General features: G+C 50.1%; 2 protein-coding genes across 4 annotated transcripts in view; both read right to left on the minus strand.

The window, feature by feature from the left end:
- Nucleotides 1-3,298, minus strand: part of STK40 (serine/threonine kinase 40) — a 37,070-nt gene extending 33,772 nt beyond the window's left edge. The window contains exon 1 of the mRNA XM_037499814.2: nucleotides 3,197-3,298. The gene's annotated coding sequence lies outside the window, so the exon portion shown is untranslated. The remainder of the gene's footprint in view (nucleotides 1-3,196) is intronic.
- Nucleotides 3,299-9,632: 6,334 nt separating this feature from the next.
- LSM10 (LSM10, U7 small nuclear RNA associated) lies at nucleotides 9,633-12,089 on the minus strand. Of its 3 annotated transcripts, none has more exons than XM_037499819.2 (2): nucleotides 11,943-12,089; nucleotides 9,633-10,464 (listed from the first exon to the last, which is right to left on the minus strand). In XM_037499819.2, the coding sequence occupies exon 2, from the start codon at nucleotides 10,415-10,417 to the stop codon at nucleotides 10,046-10,048; it is 372 nt and encodes a 123-aa protein (XP_037355716.1). In that variant the 5' UTR covers nucleotides 10,418-10,464; nucleotides 11,943-12,089; the 3' UTR covers nucleotides 9,633-10,045. The 3 variants fall into 3 exon arrangements, with proteins under 3 accessions (XP_037355716.1, XP_037355717.1, XP_037355715.1); XM_037499820.2 differs by having other exon boundaries at nucleotides 9,633-10,440; nucleotides 11,814-12,089; XM_037499818.2 differs by having other exon boundaries at nucleotides 9,634-10,464; nucleotides 11,814-12,089.
- Between the last annotated feature and the right edge of the window lie 5,639 nt (nucleotides 12,090-17,728).

A 17,728-nucleotide genomic window follows, 5' to 3' on the forward strand; every position in this document is an offset into this window, starting at 1 on the left:
TTTCCTTCCAAACAACCCTGATCTCTCCAACCAAACAGCCCTCCCTGTGGGGGCTCCAGACTCACTGTCTCCCCAGCCCATCCTCCACCAGCAGCCAGAGGGTTCTTGGGAAGATGTAGGTCTAATGGTATTTCCTTCGCTTAAAACAAAGCCTCGACAACAGAATAAGAAGGTAGCACTGGTGCCCACCTCTGGCATGTCCCGCCACACTGTGTGCTAGAATCCCCTGTGGTTCTTTGGTGCACACGCCAGCACGCACCCATGCCTATGCTATGCTGCTCTCCTGCCTGGAGAGCAGGAAACCCTCAGATAATTCTATTCACCCTTCAAGATCTAGTTCATTCACCAAGGTCCAGTTCAAGTTCTAAGGTCTCTCCAAAGTTCTTTCCAATCTTCCAGACCCTCCCTTCTCCCCACCACCCCAAACAGGGAATCATTTCTTCCTCTAAGCTCCCACTACATGCTGGACAGACTTCTGTGAGAGATTCACTAAACTCTATGCAAGTGTTAATTGGTTAGGAGTCTGACTGTCCCTGCTAGACCACAAGCTCCACCAGGGCAGAGCTGCCTCTCCCCCCACTGCCACACCCTCGCCCCTTGGCCCAGCATATCCCCAGTCACACAAGCTCATGTGTGTGGATCTGAGGTTCTGAATTTTGAGCCACATCAATGTGTGTAATACTTTCTGATGTTATTAAATCAGATACCAGACTAGGGAAGCTAACAGGGACATGCATGGAAGAAACTCTAAATACTTTTTCTCCCATGTATACTTTAAATGATTTTTTTTTTCCTCAGCAGTCCTACTTCTATTTTAAAAAACGGTTTAAAGAGCCAAGCTGAATCATCCGCATGGCTCCCATACAGTCTTGGTAAACTCCCCACAGATTTCCTTCTCAGAAAGAATACAATAAAATTCTGTGATCCTCTGATCCCTGAGGACACTTCTGACAGCTCAGTGGGACACAGTTCTAGCTGCCACTAATTGCTTCAACTAATTCTTAGGAGTTCTTTCCTGCAGCCTGTAATAACAGCTAACCCTCACCAAGCATTTCTTACTCGGTGTATGCTAAATGTTCAATCTACAACATTTTACTTCATCCTCACACCTGCTCTACTAGGGAGGGGCTCTCACGGTTCCCATTTTACAGAGAAGAAAACTGGGCATGGACAAAGTAGCCATTAGTGGCTGGCAGGGCTGAGAATACAGATCTATGATTGCAGAGCCAAATAGGCTCCTAACCACTACAATCTGCTGTCCTCTCAAGAGGTCAAATTAAATGCACAAGGGAGCAGATGCAGCACCCCTCCCCCCAGTGACCTTCTGAGAGGGCAGGCTCACTCCCCAGCTGCTCCAGCAACCTGCAGTCCTAGGAAGAGAGAGGAACATGTGGGAGCATCACCTGTCACCAGCTGCATAGGTCCTTTCTCTAGGTCCTTTCTCAGCAAGGACCTAGCATCCAGCACTAACTCTCAGGGGCCTGTGGTGGCCTCTTAAGAGGTCTCCATTAGTCTCTCTTCTCTTCTTTCCCTCCTCTGGAAATAATTGTAAACCATAGATCCAACTGTGTCACTCCTCTGCTTTCTCTCCACTGCCTGGACCCAAATTATTTATGTGGCATTCCTTGGTCAACCTATTGTGCCTCCCCTGGTACTTTGTTGACTTCCTTACCACTATATTGATCAAGCTGAGTTTTCTGGAATAAAGCATGAGTCTACTTGTCTCTCTCTTTAAAGGAGGACACCGTGCCCCTTCATTTTCAGCTAAGTCTTCCCATCCTTCTAGATACAACTTCAGATTACTTCAGCCAAGCCTTTCCAGGACCCTTCTCCAATCCAAGCTGAGTAACAGCTTCCTCCATTGGACTCCCACAGCCCTCTGTTCCTCCTGATACTAGCTTTTTTAGACCACTTTTCAACTATATGTTTACAGGTCAGCATTCCTTAACCGGACCACGAGCATCCTGAAATAATAATAGCTAACATTTACTGAACTCTTATTATGTGGCAGACATGGTTCTATGTGTTTTATGGGTATTAACTTTTAAAATCTTCCTTAACAACTCTCAACCACTGCTTTGTAGATAGGGGCACTGAGACACAGACAACTTAAACAACGAGCCCAAGGTCACACAGCTCTAGAAAGTTGCAGAGCCAAAATTTGAACTCAGGGAAGTGTGGTTCCAAAGCCCACTCTTATCCACAACGCCCTATGGTATACCTCCCTCTTCAGGTAGGGCCGCTGCTGTCCTCATGTGATGAGTGCATGAATGAATGAATGAAAGTTCCCTCCAGACTGTCTACATCTACCCCACGACTGACACAGCAGTGCCTTAAGGAGCCCTGCAGCAGTTCACAAACACTGTTTACAAACAAGGATGCTTTTGCCTTTACAATTACATATTCTGCTCTTCCTTATCTCCTGCAAAACCAAGCCAAGAAGGAAATGCACACGGTCCAGAGTGACTACCCTTTTCAAAACCAAGCAAAGTCAAGCAGTTTCCTCCTGTGATTTAAACAAAACAGAGCAAAGTCTATCCTGTCACAGAAGGTGGCTGTCATCTCCTTCCCCCAACGAACGGGCATCAAACGGAGGGAGCAGGAGGTGGGAAGGCTCCCCGGCCGTCGGGAGTCCCCAGGTCCCTACCTACCGACTACAAGGTGGGACTAAGCGCCTGGGGAGCGCGCGGGCCTGACCGGCACGGCAGGTGAAGCCCTACCTGCAGCAGAAAGCCCTGACCTGGGACAGGCCGGGCCGGCAGGCAGCGCCGCCCGCACCTGGGCAGCCCGGTGCCCGCGCCCCCGGCTGAGGGACGCGGGGAAGCCCTGGCGGGCTCTCCCGGGGGACTCGTTCTAACTTTCCCGTCGCTCTCGGGATCGGGGGGACGCGGGGGGCGCGGAAGGGGTCCCCCGCGAACCCCGGATGGAGCTCGGCGCCGGCGTCCTCCCTGACGGGACGGGCCGGGGGCTCCGGACGCGGCGGGCAGCGCCCACCCCGGCCCCGCGGCCGCCCGCGCCCGGCGCGCAGCACCCCGCCCCCGCCGGCCGGCCGGGCAGACCCCGCGGGGCACCGGGCGCTCGCGGCGGCCCCTTCGGCGCCCCCGGAGGGCCCGGGGCTGTCAGCGCGGTCCCACCCCACGGCCCCCGCGGCCCGCCTCGCCAGCTCGTGCCTCCCGCCCGGGACCCCCGCCCTCACCTTCCCCCGCTGATCAACGCCGCTCGCCCATAGTCCGGAGCCCGGAGCCGGGGCTGCGCGGCTCTCCGTCCCGGGGGCCGGGGCCGGGCCGGGGGCGTGGGAGCCGATCACCGCTGCCTCCCAGCGCAGCCGCCCGAGCCGCCGCCGCAGCAGCCGCCGCCTCCCTCCATGGCTGCGGCGCCGCCACCTGACAACGGAAGTGACGCACCGCCCCCTCCTCTCGGCCCGAGCCCCGCCCCGCCCCCGCCCCGCCCCCTCCCGTGTCCGCAGCCCCGCCGTGGGCAGGGTGGGCGCCATCTTGACAGTGGGCGGAAGCCTTCAGGCCAGCGGCCAGAGTCCGAGCGAGGATTGGTTCAGGGTGGGGCCTGGGCCGAAACCTGTAAAACGATTGGAGGCTGGGACGCTGAGGAGGCGGTACTTACCGCTTATCTATCTCTGAGGTGAGGCTGGGACAGAGGCACCACCCCCGCCCAGACTCACACAGCCTCGCTTGCCCTGCTCTGGCTTGCCGGCTGTGGAGGACGCTCCAGGAGCTGGAGGATCGGCCAGTTGTCATGTAATGTATTTAGGAGAAAACTGGCTCTTCTTGGAGCCTCATTCCTCGGTTTCTGGACCTCTATATGGAGAGCGCTGCAATTTGGCTCAGTACATGACAGGAATTCCTGTCGTAACTTTCACAGTTCATTTTTCTCTGGGCCCCGGGCCTTTGTAGAAATCCTGCTTCAACCTGACGATGTCTGGAGTCTTGACCAGGAAGATTTACAGGGAAGAGTTTCTATTAACGATTCAGCCTTCTAACCTCCTGCTGCAGTTTCGGTCCCTTTCTCCTCCTCCTCCGCCAGCAACCACGCCCTCCATGAATCAGCTTCTTGCACCAGCGGATGAGCCCTTTAAAGGGATTGCATCAGGTTGGTGACTCACTGGGGCCCTCGGAGAGCCTGGCTTCCCTCCTCTGGCATGCAGAGCAGCTCGAAGGGCTCAGTGGCAGCAGCACCAGTGACCGGGGCCTCACTCCTTTGTCTCAGAGGTGTGAGCCAGGGTGCTGGCTGCATGTGACTGTAATCCCAGGTGGCTTTCCAGCTGTCTCTGGGTCACTCTATCCATGTGTGGGCACACGTATCCAAGCTTGTGTGCACTGCTGGGTTTTCCTGGGGCCTGTGGCCAGGCAGTACGTGTATGCACATTTGTCATCTCCACGCAGGCAGAGCCAGGACATGAGTTGGTGTGAGTGAGTCTGGCTGCCTCCTCCAGTGTCCATTTCTTTGTCTCTGGGAATACCTGGTGCCCGCTGAATCGATAGGACTGAATAACAGCAGTAATCAAAACAGCTGCCCTTGTTGTGTCACACGTCGTGTTCAGCACTTTAGCGACAATAACCTTAGCAGTCTGTTTATAGGTAAAGAAGCTAGAGCTCTAAGAGGGAAATTAACTTGCCCAAAGATGCACAGCTAATAATCCCTTGATTTGAGTCAATTCTGGCAGATTGCAAAAAGGCTGAATTTGAATCTTCAGCCTTACAAGCAGGGTTTATATGTGCAATTTCCTTAACCTTCCCTATCTGCCAGAATAGGGCCAACCCTTGGTAGGATCACTGTGAGGACTCAGTGAGTATGGAAACAGCTTCTCACAAGACCTCCTCTCTGTTACAGAGCTGCGAGGAAGTGGATGACCAAAATCAGGCATAAAGAAGGCAGGCCCTGGTCCCCCAAACTCCTCGCTCTGACAAAGGGAAAAGCCTAGGGATTCCGGAAGCCCTGACTTTGACAGGAATGAGTTTTGGGTTTTCCAGAGCTCTAATTATCAGCTAGATGAGTCACTTGAAGCTGACACCACCATCCCCACCCCCAGGAGACTAGCGCAGCTGATTCAAAAGAAAGGATTTTAACAAAGGAGAGGAGGAGGAAGAGAAAGAGGTAGTAGAAGACGTAATGAATAGAAATGAAAGGTGCCAGTCAGAGGAAATGAAAAACTGTCACCAAGACACCAATAGGAAGAGACCACTCACACACACACACACACACACACACACACACACACAGACGAATTCTCCTGCTGGCTCTCCAACTCTGGGCATACGGCACATAACGCTGCCATAACAAAGTGACGCCTGTCACAACAGCATGAGATGGTTGCTTGACAAGGTACAGGCAGATCTGCCTCTCACATAAGGAGAGGACACCTTCAACCCGGAGGAGCTCCCTCAGGCTTCTGAAAGTCAGCAAACCCTACTAACTGGCTTCTGATTTCTGACTTCTGATTTCTCTTTGGGTCTAAACCCCAAGGCCTTGATATAGCGAGTTTTGAGTGCCAGGCGCACATTGTGGGGGGCTGAGTACCACCACTGAGGTGAGCAGAGGTGATGCTTGTCTTGGTCATCACTAGGATGTCAGGAGTGCTGGGAAACAGATTAGTGTGTGTGGAGGTTAAGATCATGGAGTTTGAGTCATATACACCTGAGTGCAAATCCTCACTCTGGCATTCACTGCTACCAAATCACATGGCCTCTCCGGTGTGTTTGCTCATCTGAAAAGGGGGGCTATTCACATATACCTCCAGGGTTGTGATGACGACATGAGAGGATTCTTTCATTCCATAGAGATTTATGGAGTGCCCGCTATGTTCAGGGCACTGAGCTAGATGCTGGATGTCCAGTGGGTCCAAACAGACCATAGCTCTACCCTCTGGGGGCACCCAGAAGCCCTGGCATGGGGCCTGGCATGCAGTGAGATTCATCAGAAGTAGCTCTTTATGATGACCGTCTTGGCAGTCTGCCATTCTCTTAATCATGAACCTGGAGAGAGCCCTTCCCTTTCTCCCTGAGGAAAATGGATCTGTTTCCTCAGTTGTAAACCAACAGAGTTGGATGGGTCAGTTCTCAACCTCCTCACCTCCAAAGCCTCTTGTCATATTTTCCCTCCATAAGAACCTTCCGTTACTAAGATATTGTGCCCCATATATCTGCACTGAGTCATTTCTTTTCATTAATTATAGCTCAGATGATAGCCATAAGAGCTTGTGATCAGGAGGAGCAAGGCAGTGTGACCACCAGGCTGTCGGTCTAATTCTTGCCCAAAGCAGAAAGCAAGGCAGCTCAGTTACCCTTCACATTCTATGTGCTGTTTCTCTGGGTCCTTCTGAAACCTTGAATGACCTTAAGGGAACCCCTATTGCTGTCAGGGACCCTTCAACCAAGGGTGCCAAACTGGAAGCCACTGAAATTCAGGTCCCTTCAAGTTCATCCAGCTAATGTAACTTCAAGCTGCATGTCCACCTCGCCCTCCTCAGAGCTGGGACAGCCTCCTCTAATGAGTGACCCTTGTCCTCTTCCCTCCAGGAATGGGACAGGAGTGAGGGAATGTGCCGTGTCCCCTGAGCAGTCAGAATCCTGGGGGCTCAGTCATCATTTGGGACCCCTCACTGGTGTATGTGCAGGCTTGAACTAAAGCCCTGTTAATGGTTTCCATAAAACCCAAATTCTGATGGAAAGTAGCATTCTGAAAGACATTTTTCATATTTTTTTTTTTTTGGTGTCCCTGGGCCCTTTCTTTAAGCAGATGTAGAGCGTTAGGTAACTGCGTTTGTTACTTTAGGAAACAAATGATCCAACAGAATGCAGGGTTCATTTTTAGCTTCTGAATTCCCAAAACTTAGCCTTCAGGGATGAGTGGAAAGAATTTCTGTGCAGAAACAAATTTAGAAAACTCTGTAACAAGGGGGATCTGGGGGCCTCCCTGGAGGCTCAAGGGGTTGAGCACCGCACTAGGAGGCAATCCACAGCCTCTGTGGCACCAGTTCTATCCCTGGCTCGGCAGGGAGCGGCCCACGTGGCGCAGCAGACCTCTCCTGACTCTCCCGCTGCTCCCCTCAGCAGTGTACTTTGCCTATTCTGTTCCCCACTCTGTCTCCGGTGAATCCTCTCACCCCCTGCATCTCTGGCCTATACCCCAGTTATTGTATGCATAAATAAACAAATCTTTAAAAAAACAAAAAACAAGGGGGATCTGGGAGCTAAGACTGGTCTTATTACAGGATAGGGAGAGGAGCACCCCAGAACCTCCAAACCTGCCTAATCTAAATAGGTTCTGTCATCCACCACATCGAGACAAAACATATGGACCTTTAATGGAAAGGAACTTTAATACCCTTAGTGTGCAATACAGAAAAGATAAAGAATGTAGTTTCCAAATCAAGCACCCAAAGTTACCCACCCCTCGAGGGTAGAAGCCCATGCAAACAGGACTGGCCCAAAGAAAGGCCCAAAATCCTGCTGTTAGTGATGTTATTTGAAGACTTGCTGTACTTGTGATTGCCCCAACCCTATAGGCTTTCCTACCTCAGGACCTTTGCACTGGCACTTTCCTTCCTTGGTTCTTTACTTTTTTTAAAAGATTTATTTATTTATGCATACAAGAGCTGGGGTACAGGCCAGAGGTGTGGGGGGTGAGAGGATTCACCAGAGACAGAGTGGGGAACAGAACAGGCAGACTGGCTGAAATACACTGCTGAGGGGAGCAGCGGGCGAGGCAGGAGAGGTCTGCTGTGCATGTGGGTTGCTCCCTGGCCGGTGATCGAACTAGTGCTGCAGAGGCTGCGGATAGCTTCATAGGTTGTGTCTTTTTTTTTTTTTTTCTTATTATTATTATTTTTTTTTTAAGTTTTTTTTTTTTTTTTAAATAGAGGCATGTTTTATTTATTTATTTGTTTGTTTGTTTTGTTTATACATGCACTGGGTACAGTCAGAAGTGCGGGAGGGAGAGAGAATTCACCAGAGCCAGAGCCGGGAGCAGAGCAGGCAGAAGGACCGAAGTACACTGCTGAGGGGAGCAGCGGGCGGCAGGAGAGGTCTGGCCGCCATGTGGGACCCTCCGCTGGTGGCCGGGGAGCAGCCGGGGATCGAACCAGCGCCGCAGAGGCCGGGGGCAGCCTCGCATCCCAGCGCTCAACCGCTGCGCCACCGGGGAGGCCCCATAGGTTGTGTCTTAACCCCTTGTGCCACCAGGGAAGCCCCCTTCCTTGGCTCTATAAATTTCACTTCTTCAGATCACACTTTCCAAAACAAAACAACCTCTACATTCTCTCTCAAAGTGACATTGGTAAATATATTTACTGTTTCTGTTTATTGGCAGTTTCCCCCTCTACACTGTTAGCTCCATGAAGGCAGGGCCCTTGCCCATTGTTGTGCTCCCTTGGTAACGCACTGTGACTGGAGTTACTTGTAGAATGAATGACAGGTGGCAGTTAGAGAATTCCTGACTTGCCACAGGCTGGTGGGCACTGAGTTCTTTTGGACCCTACCTGGGCCCAACAGCATTCCCCAGCAATCCAGGACCAGATGCCAAAAGATTTATAGCCTTGGGGCTAGAAGACTTAGCTGTGCTCCACCAGGGATTCAATATGTCTCACTGGGGCCTGCTTCCCTTCCCTTTTATCTATCCAGTTCCTTGCCTAAGAATGACAGAGGGCCCAGTGGGGTCTGGTGCGCAAGTTTATGGAATTTGTCCTGAGTTCCTCTTGCCGGTAATCCACACTAGCCCCATCACTTCCCTTCCTGGCCTAGTGGCTCTCCCTTGCTCTGCTAAGAATGTAGAAGCCTCTAGGATACCATTTCAAAGACTCAGAGCTAAACCTCCCCAGCTTTCCTAGGGTAAACTCCCAGTACAAGTCCTCTTCAAGTTTGGAAACATGTAGACTCATGGGAAATGTCTGCAAGAGAAGCTGCAGTGGGTGTGCCTTGCAGCAAGTATGTGAACATTTCCACAGTGAAGCCCTCCCTTCTGCCCTTAGACACTTAAGGCAGGTAGGACAGTCTCTAATGAAAGTTAAATGACCAGCTATACCCAAGACACCAGGAAATAATTGTCAGAGCCACTAAAGCCTGAAGAGCCACAGGCAGCTGGTCTGTGGATGTTTGATGAAGACAAACTCAGCAGGGCTGAGCTGCTTTTACTGAGGTGACTGTTAGCCTACAACAGGGCTGGTGTGGCTGCAGGGCAGCTACAACGACTTGGGTCCTAACCTCAAGAACCTCTTCTTTCCTGAGGACCCAATGATTCTCAGAATTGGAGCAGATTTCTTGCTATTGGATGAACTCCCACACTTGAGGGGAGGGCCCAGGATTACTCCAAAGTCTCCACCTCAGGAAACAGTGAGGAGCCTTAACAGCCTCTTCAACAGGGAATGTGAACAGAAAAGCCACTTGCCACCTGAACAGACTCTCCTACTACAATGTTCTAACTTTGCTGCATGTTGGGATTACCTGGGAAGCAAAAATCCTGATGCCCAAGTCATACCTGTACCAGTTAAATTCAAGTAGCCAAGCGTGGGATGGGTGATTCCAATGTGCAGCCAAGTGAGACCCGGCACCCTATGATGCAAAACCACCAGGGACCCCGCCATTCATCCCAGAAAGCATGCCACATGGACTTGCTTGTATCCCAGTTAAGGTTTTTGAGAAAATGAACACGACTGCAAAAGCAACAGGGACACATAAGAGGTGGCTCAGGCTGAGCACATTTAATAATTGTCATTAGGAAAGTGTTGAAAATTGACAGATTTTCTAAATCAGTAGATCAGATATTCAGATGCACTTGATCCAAGGGCAAGGGGGTGGGGGGGATTGTCATCTACGCCAAGGCCACAGACAGATAAATAGGATTCTGAGTCCCAGGGTGAGTCTGGGACGCAGACGCTATGAAAGGCAGCTGTGACAGGTGGTGTCTATCAAATACCAGTGTCCAGGCCAGTCCTGCACAACTTCCAGGTTCTAGGCAGAGCGGGGTAGCAGGCTGCTGGTTTAGTAGAACTCTGGAGGAACCTGAGTGGGGACTGGGGCTTGCTGGCGGGATAGGCTCACTTATACTTTTTGGAGAGAAATTCTCGCCGGCCCTGGCCCTGGCCACCAAAATTGCGCACACGATGGATGATCTGCAGCTGCTGCTCGATGGTGGCAGTGATGTTCACGTCATCTGGGATGTGGACGTAGCGGACATTACGGCCTGTCACAAAGAGGTCATCCAGCTCCACCTGATGCCCCCAACGGTCCGTGTAGGTGACGCCGGCCAGACGGATGTTCATGAAAGCGTCCACATTGTCTATGCGTCCACGGGCCACACTCTCATCCCGCAGGTCCACGGTGGTGACCTGGCCCTGGAGGCCCTGCAGCAGGATGATCAGGCTGTTCTCGGAGATGGTCCGCTCCTTCACCGAGTGGCTCACGGCCATCCTTCCACGCCACTGGCAGCACGCTATGACAGAAGCACAGATGGGAGCTGCAACAGGGGAGAGGGTACAGTTGCCAACTCACCTCTTTCAAGTTCTAGCACAAAATTCCCAGCACAGATTTCCCTAAGCCTGCCACCTCCCCCATTTTTGTGTCTGTGTGTCACCCTTAGGAGGCAGGTACTTTATGTACACATCCCACAGAATCCTCATACTATCTTGCAAAATAAGGATTATTTATACTCATTTCATAAATGAAGAAAATATGGTTAGGATAGGTTAAATTAACTTGCCCAAGGTCACACAGTTGGTAAGTGTACTTGCTGGGACTGAAACTCATGGCTGCCCAACTCCACCCCAGTGGTTCTGCACCCTCACCTTACTTCGGAATCACCCAGTGCATTTTCACCTGGCCACCACACCCCAGAGGTTCTGACTCATTTGGCCAGGGGTGGGGTGCAGGTACAATATTTTTTAAAAGCTTCCCAGGTAATTCTAATGTGTTTTCAAGTTTGAGAACCATTGCTCTAAAGTGTAGTTTACACTCTTGCTTCTCAAAGTCTGGTCTGTAAACCAGCATTTTCAGCATCATCCAGGTAGTTGTTAAAATACAGAATCTGTTCTCTGATCTCCTGAAGGAATCTGCATTTCAACATGACCCCTAGGTGAATCACCAGTTCGCAAAGGCTAATATGCATTGAAATCACCTGGAGAACTTGTTAAAACAGATTGCTGGATTCCCTTTCCAGTTTATAACTCGTTAAGTCTGAGGTGGGCTCCAAGAGTGTACATTTCTAAGATGTTCTCAGTTGATGCTTTGTTGCTAGTCACATTCTAGAATGACTGGTCTATATCAGACAGCTGCCACATTCAAGTAGCTTAGGCAATTATTAAAAAAACAAAGATTTTGAAAGTGGAGAAACCTCGGTTGGAATCCTTACTCCACCCACAAACTGTAAACTTAGTTAGTTAACGTCTTTGAACATGTTTCCACATCGATTAAACCATAGGCTAGAGTCTAACAGACTCTCACTTCATTGAATGTACTTTCCGTTGCTTTCAAGATGCCCTGATACTGTATTAACGTAACTCTGCCATATCTACCTCCTATTTTCAGGCCCCGAGAGGAAGGTGGTGGAACTTTCTCACTCAGAATCCCAACAGGGCTATGTAGAGTGGCATCAGGTGTGGGAAGCCAGACCCCATCACTGAAGGAGGTTGGAAGCTGGGCTCCAGCAAGAGCCTACTGGCTCCACCCGGATCCAGGCATCACCAGGTCTGTGTGATCAAGCGAGTGACTGATTGCAAAGAGGCAGGCCTAGGTTCCAGGTCCGGCCTTAGCTTCTTCATGTCTATTAGACCGTCTGTAAAATGGGGGTGGTGACAACCCTTTACTCACAGAGCAATCGCAGCGGGCTTGGGGCGATGAGCTACACTCGGCAAACCTGGAAGACAGCACTTCCCTGCTCCCGCCGGCTCGCGGGGTTGGGGCTCTTCCGCGCTCCGCCCACGCGCTTCCCGGACCCACCGCTCCGATTCCTTCCGCTTCCCCGATCCGCGTTGCGGCCGAAGCTGGCTGGAGCACTAGCCGGCTACCCGCCTCGGGCCACCCGGTAAGCGGTCATAGCAACCTCCGGGCCGCTCTGTCCTCCCCGGGCATAGAGAGCGCGTCAGTGCGCAGGCGCCGAACCGCCGCGGGAGGAGGCGGTGGTGGGGCGGAACTACAAGTACCAGAATGCCTTGCGGGACGCCGCGGCTCGCTTTCCCACAAGCCCTGGGCCCCCGTCATTGTTGTTGCCCCTTCATTTGGAGCCAGTCAGTCATTCGTCCATCATCCATCCATCCACTCCTGCATTCATTCATTCAGCATGCGTGGAGCCATCTCACTTGTTCAGGCCCTTTCCCAGACTTTGGATATAGAGTGATAACCAAGGAGAAAACTCCTTCATTTCAAAACTCAGGTCTTTGGGGAATGGGGATTTCCTATATGAAAACAAGAAAATTATGATAACAGTTCTTGAAAGAATTAAAATAGGGTGATGTGATAGTGACTGGATGACCTTCACAATGATGTCCTGAGATTGTGACATTTGAGCCAAGACGAATGGCATGAAACTTAATCTTGTGAAGGCTGGGAGAGGGATATTGTAATTAGAAGGAACAGTTTGCACCAAGAACAACGTGGAAATGAACTTGACAATGTGGAGAAACGGGAAGGTCCCTAAGACTGGGGAGAGCGGTGTGAGCTGAGGTCGGAGAGGAAAGGAAGAACCAGGGGATTTAGGACTTTGTAAGCAAAGGTAAGGAATTAGGAGTTTTTGGTTAGGAGTGCAGGTTTTGGAGATAGTGCCTGGAGTTAAGTCTGCTCCTCGCTAACTATATGACTTTAGACCTTAATTATCCTCTCTGTGCCTGGGTTTTATTTTACTAGAAGTGCAATGATGGACTATCAAAGGGGAGCATATTATCTGATTTACGTTTTTAAAATATGTAGCCTTGGAAAAGCTGCTTGTCTTCTGTTAGCGCCAGTTTGCTCAGTAGGAAAAAAAAAAAAGATAATGCCTATTTTCGAGACCTGTTGTCAGGTTTGAGTGACCTTCATTACCATATTAAAGCACCTGGTACATAAGAGAAGCTCCCTAAGAGTTAGGTTTTTTCATCCCTTCCCTCTTCCTTCACTGATTCCCATCTCTCCAGTTGTTTTTGTCTAGTTGTTTTTCCCTTGGAAAACATTGTTTAAAATACAAAACAATAATTCTTTTTTAAAAAAATCTTTTTATTTATGCATACAAGAAATGAGGTGTAGGTCAGAGGTGTGGGGGTTAAGAAGATTTACCAGAGATAGAGTGGGGAGCAGAACAGGTGGATCTACTGAAATACATTGCTGAGGGGAGCAGCGGGTAAGACAGGAGAGGTCTGCTGTGCCATGGGGTTAGCTCCTTGGCAGGCAATATCTTGATAGCACTGAGACTTTAACCCCTGCACCACCAGGGAGGCCCCTAATACAAACCTGAGGCCCCTTGCCGTACTCTCCAGTCAGACTCAGCCACTCGGCAACCCTAGATGAACCCTATGCTCTTGCCGCTGATTTTACAGTCCCATACCTCATGTTTATCTTTGGATGTTAAATCTAATATGTCTTTCAAAGCCTGGCACAATTGTTACACTTTTCTGAAGTCTTCACTGATTATCCCATTGGAAGTAATGTCTCTTCTCTGGCCGGTCCTATAGCATATTTCTCGTTACATGTTTGCTGTTGCATGCAGATTCACTGTAGTTATTTACATAAATCTTACTTCTCCTACTTGTATCCTGGGTGTTGGGACAGGGAGAAGACCTTAAGAGACCCAAATGCTTCCTACTCCAAACCACAGTCACAGGAGAAACACTAGTTTTGTAAGTGTGGTGAGGAGGGGATAGGGATCTGAATGAAGATAGTGGCGGTGGAATGGAAAGAAAGGGGGAATGTTAAAGATTCTGAAAAGAGCTAATGGGAATCTTTGGAAGCTAATCTGGGGTATAGGTAGGAGGAGGAGGAATCAATGATTTAAACAGAGATGGTGGTCACTGATAAGAGGGGAGGGTGGAGGTGGGGTGATGCCTCTCATATTTTACTAATAGGTCTTTGAATTCCTGTCTCCAAGTTTGGTAAAATCTAACATTCCATGATTTTTAGCAGAAGATGGGATTTTGTTTTCTGCTACTGATGATTTGAAGGCCAGGTTTTGTCTCTGGACCTTTGCAGCTAAGCAAGGGCTGGTGATCTAAATTCAGGTATTGGGGGACTTTAAATCTGGAGCGACACAAGCCAGCAGGGACCGTCTGGGCTCTGTCTTAGTGTCTGTCACCTACTTCACCTAGTACCCTGGTCCCAGGGGTTTTGCTGGTCCTGTCCTATGCTTCCTGCCTTTCCTTGGTTCCTGGCGATTTTTTCATGACATGGTTCTCCAGTCTTCCTGACAAGTCTGTCCTTTGTCTAATGCCCATTCAGAAACTCTTTCTCTATTAAATCAGCTAGAATTGGTTTCAATTTCTTGCAACCAACAACCCAGACTAGTACAGAGTCCCTTGAACTGAGTTCATTTCAGGAGACTTGAATTTCTCTGTTTTCTTTAGGTGAAGTCTGCTCTGGCTCTGTCTCCAGCTGTAAGAGAATCCTGACAGGGTGATTCCCAGGTCACCTACTCCCACTTACCACCCAGTGCCTAAGTCCCCTCTATAGCACCCCACACAGGCTCCCATAACCACTGCCCAAATGCCCAACCAACCCCAGGGCCCAGCAGCTTACTTCTTTCCCAGGTTATTGACTCTATTACTAGGAAATTTGGGGTAACTTCCACCCGTTGCTGCCAAGTCTTTCCTAAGTATTATATTTAATTTTAAAAGTTTCTTCATGCAGTTCGAAAGTGAAACAAATGCACTAAATAAATCAAAACTGCATCAGTGTTAGACACTAAGTGGGAGGTGATGTGGAACATTTCAGAGAAAGCGTAACTGCCATCCAGGTGCGGGGGACCAGGGAGATTTGCAAGTCAGTCCTCATGGTTGGAAGTAATAGCTTCTGAAAAAAGTGATGAAAAGCAACTTGTAGGGGAATGCAAACTAAGCTGGCAGGGCACGGAAACCATCTGGTCTCAGTGGTATGCGGTAAGGGGATAGGGTGAAGGTGAGAAGCAGAGTGAGAGTGACAGATGAGGTGAGGGTGAGGAATAAGGGGTAGGGGGAGACAGGGATGAAATAAGGATCATCTGGTAGGTGACCTGGCCATTTTGACAGACCTTTAATAATGACTACACCCACCTCTCTGTAACACACAGGGTCCTCTTTAATCAGAAACCACTGACGGAGAGAGGGGAAGTGTGGTCAGGTAATAGTCTGACCTGTGCCACCAAGGCCAGAGGGTGAAAGAGTTTAAGAAGAAAAGGGTGTTTAGTCTGCCAGGAGCTCTGAAAAGTCAAGAAGGGGGAGGAGAAAAGCTGTGGAGGCTAGCGAAGTGGGGCCTGACCTGTAGTGGTGGAGCAAGAGGTGTAAGGGAAGGCCACATGGAAAGGCAAGGAGGAAGCCTGGCAGGCTGGACAGGAACCTAGCAGCATCCAGAGGAGAATTAGGATGGAGAGAAGCTGCCTCAGGAGGGGGTGGGGTGGTGGGGTGTGTGTGTGTGTGTGTGTGTGTGTGTGTGTGTGTGTGCATGCGCGGTGGGGGCGGGGGAGCCACCTAGCTAGGAGGAGATCCTTAGTCATCCTTAGTCAGATAAACACCTGACATCAAGGTAGAGGGGTAGGTGCAACTGAGGAAAGGGGTAATAGATGAAAGATATGCTGGGTAGAGAGGAGCGTCAGGGAGAGTAACCAAACAAAGCATTAGCTTCTCCATGGTAACCAAAGCTGAGGTCATCAGGAAATCTAGACACCTGAATCAAATGACCTTGGCTGATGCCATGACTTCCCCATGGAAACCTGAGCAAACATTGGCCCCAAGGTTTCAAAAGATCTTCGGGGTTTTATAAGAGAAAGGAGGAGAGAATGATCCAAGGCACATGCGCGTGCCTGGGGTTTGGGAGTCCTGGCTTCTGCCCCCTGCTCCTCTGGGCCTGTGCTGCTATGTGTGTGCTCACATGGCGAGTGCAGCTGAAGTTTCATATTGTTTGGGGAATTAACAGGAGTTAATGCTATTTTGTCAGGAGGGCACCACTGGTGAGCAGGGAGTGTGTGTGTGTGGGGGTGTTAAGATAATCAGATAATCCAAAACGGTTCCCAGGGCCCTTGGTTTTTGCATTGGAAAAGGGGTGAGTTATGGTCTGAGAATTTACATCAAGTCACAAAGCGAGTGGGGACGGGGCAGCTGTGAAGGGACTGCCTTCTCCCCACCCCTTGTACGCACTCCCTTTAATATCCTCTGTCAGGTATCTGGCAAGTAAAAAGGCGTTATCTGGGACATAATTTAAAGGGGGTAAGGGGAAGGAAAAGATGATATCAGTTTTCAGATTTAATTTGGGTGTTTATGATTAGCTATCGGGGTCACTACATCTATTTTCTAAAACTTGCGTCTTTCTGTGGTTTCTTGTCTCTCATTGAATGTCAACTAGAGGGTGGTTCTTTCTCTTTTCTTAGAGATGAGGGAACTGAGACTTGGTGAGGATAACTGCCCAAGACGACAAGGTGAATTTGGGGCAGGGGTCCCAAGCTGTGCATCCCCTGAAGATGGGCTTTGTTGTATGACATGCTAGTACCCAAGGCCTGGCTTTAAATGTCCACTTATGGCGCTGTTTATGCCGGTCTGCGTTCTAGCCTCCTCCCGACTCTTTGCTTTCTTTGTCAGCTCTGAACCTCCATGCAAATAAACTTGTTTTTCTCAATATTTGTGCAAGTCTAGAGACATGAAACTCAAAGATTGCCTCATCACTAGGCTGCTTCACCAGAGATCTATATCTTGTTTATTTACGGAGAGGACAGATAGGTTTGAGATCATCAGAGTCGCCTGGGCTAGGTGGAGGGAGGAGCCTATTTGTCAGCTGCTCGTGGCCCACCTCCAAGGCCCTGGGACATGCTGGAGCAGACAGATAGCTACTACACATGCTGGACATGTGTAGCTATGTGGTGGGATCCAGACTCAGAACAGGACAGAACCTTCCCCTTCATCTGTCGCCCAATTGGGCCACCCTTGTTAGTGGCCAGCTTGCTTAAAAGAGATGAAAACAGAGGCATGTTGTAAGCCTGTAACAGGCGAATGCCAGCTGTTTCTCCTCTACCCTCTGTCACTCTGCATATTCCTCCCATAGGATTCAATGGGAATCTTTAGCTTTGGATGTTGGCCGCCTGTTACTTTAGCTCTGGATGTTGGCCTTTAGCTCTGGATGTTGGCCGCCTGTTACTCAGTTCCAGGTGAGCGTGTGGTGGAGGGTGGACACTCTTTCCTGAAACAATTAGGGCAGCCCTGGTCTGAGACCGTCTACATGAATTTCAATTAGACTTGGTATCCTGCCAAGTGCACACCCTGGTGCCTCCCATGTCTCCAATTCAAGGCCACTGATGGTGAAGCCACGGAGGCAGGCGTCACACACACCATGCTGGGTGTCTTTAGAAAGCAAGTACACTGAGTGGCAGGGGAAGGAGACCCTATCATGCTGAAAAGAAAAATATCTCTTTGGGACACGTCTCCGTCTGGGCTAGGCTACCAGCACACTTGGAGAGAGAACCCCCCAGGCCCCCCCACCCATGTGCCGAGTGCTCCTCATCACTGCCTTCTTACTTTACCTCCGAGGTGACAGTTCCTAGTGTGCCAGAGAGAGGAGGGTGTCCACACTGCTCCCCACTG

Source organism: Talpa occidentalis, unplaced genomic scaffold (genome assembly GCF_014898055.3).
Source record: "Talpa occidentalis isolate TD23 unplaced genomic scaffold, MPIMG_talOcc4v2.1 talOcc4.9, whole genome shotgun sequence".
Taxonomy (NCBI): domain Eukaryota; kingdom Metazoa; phylum Chordata; class Mammalia; order Eulipotyphla; family Talpidae; genus Talpa; species Talpa occidentalis.

Coding starts and splice junctions, on each gene's coding strand:
- LSM10 (XM_037499819.2), bottom strand. CDS start 10,417: ATGGCCGTGAGCCACTCGGTGAAGGAGCGGACCATCTCCGAGAACAGC.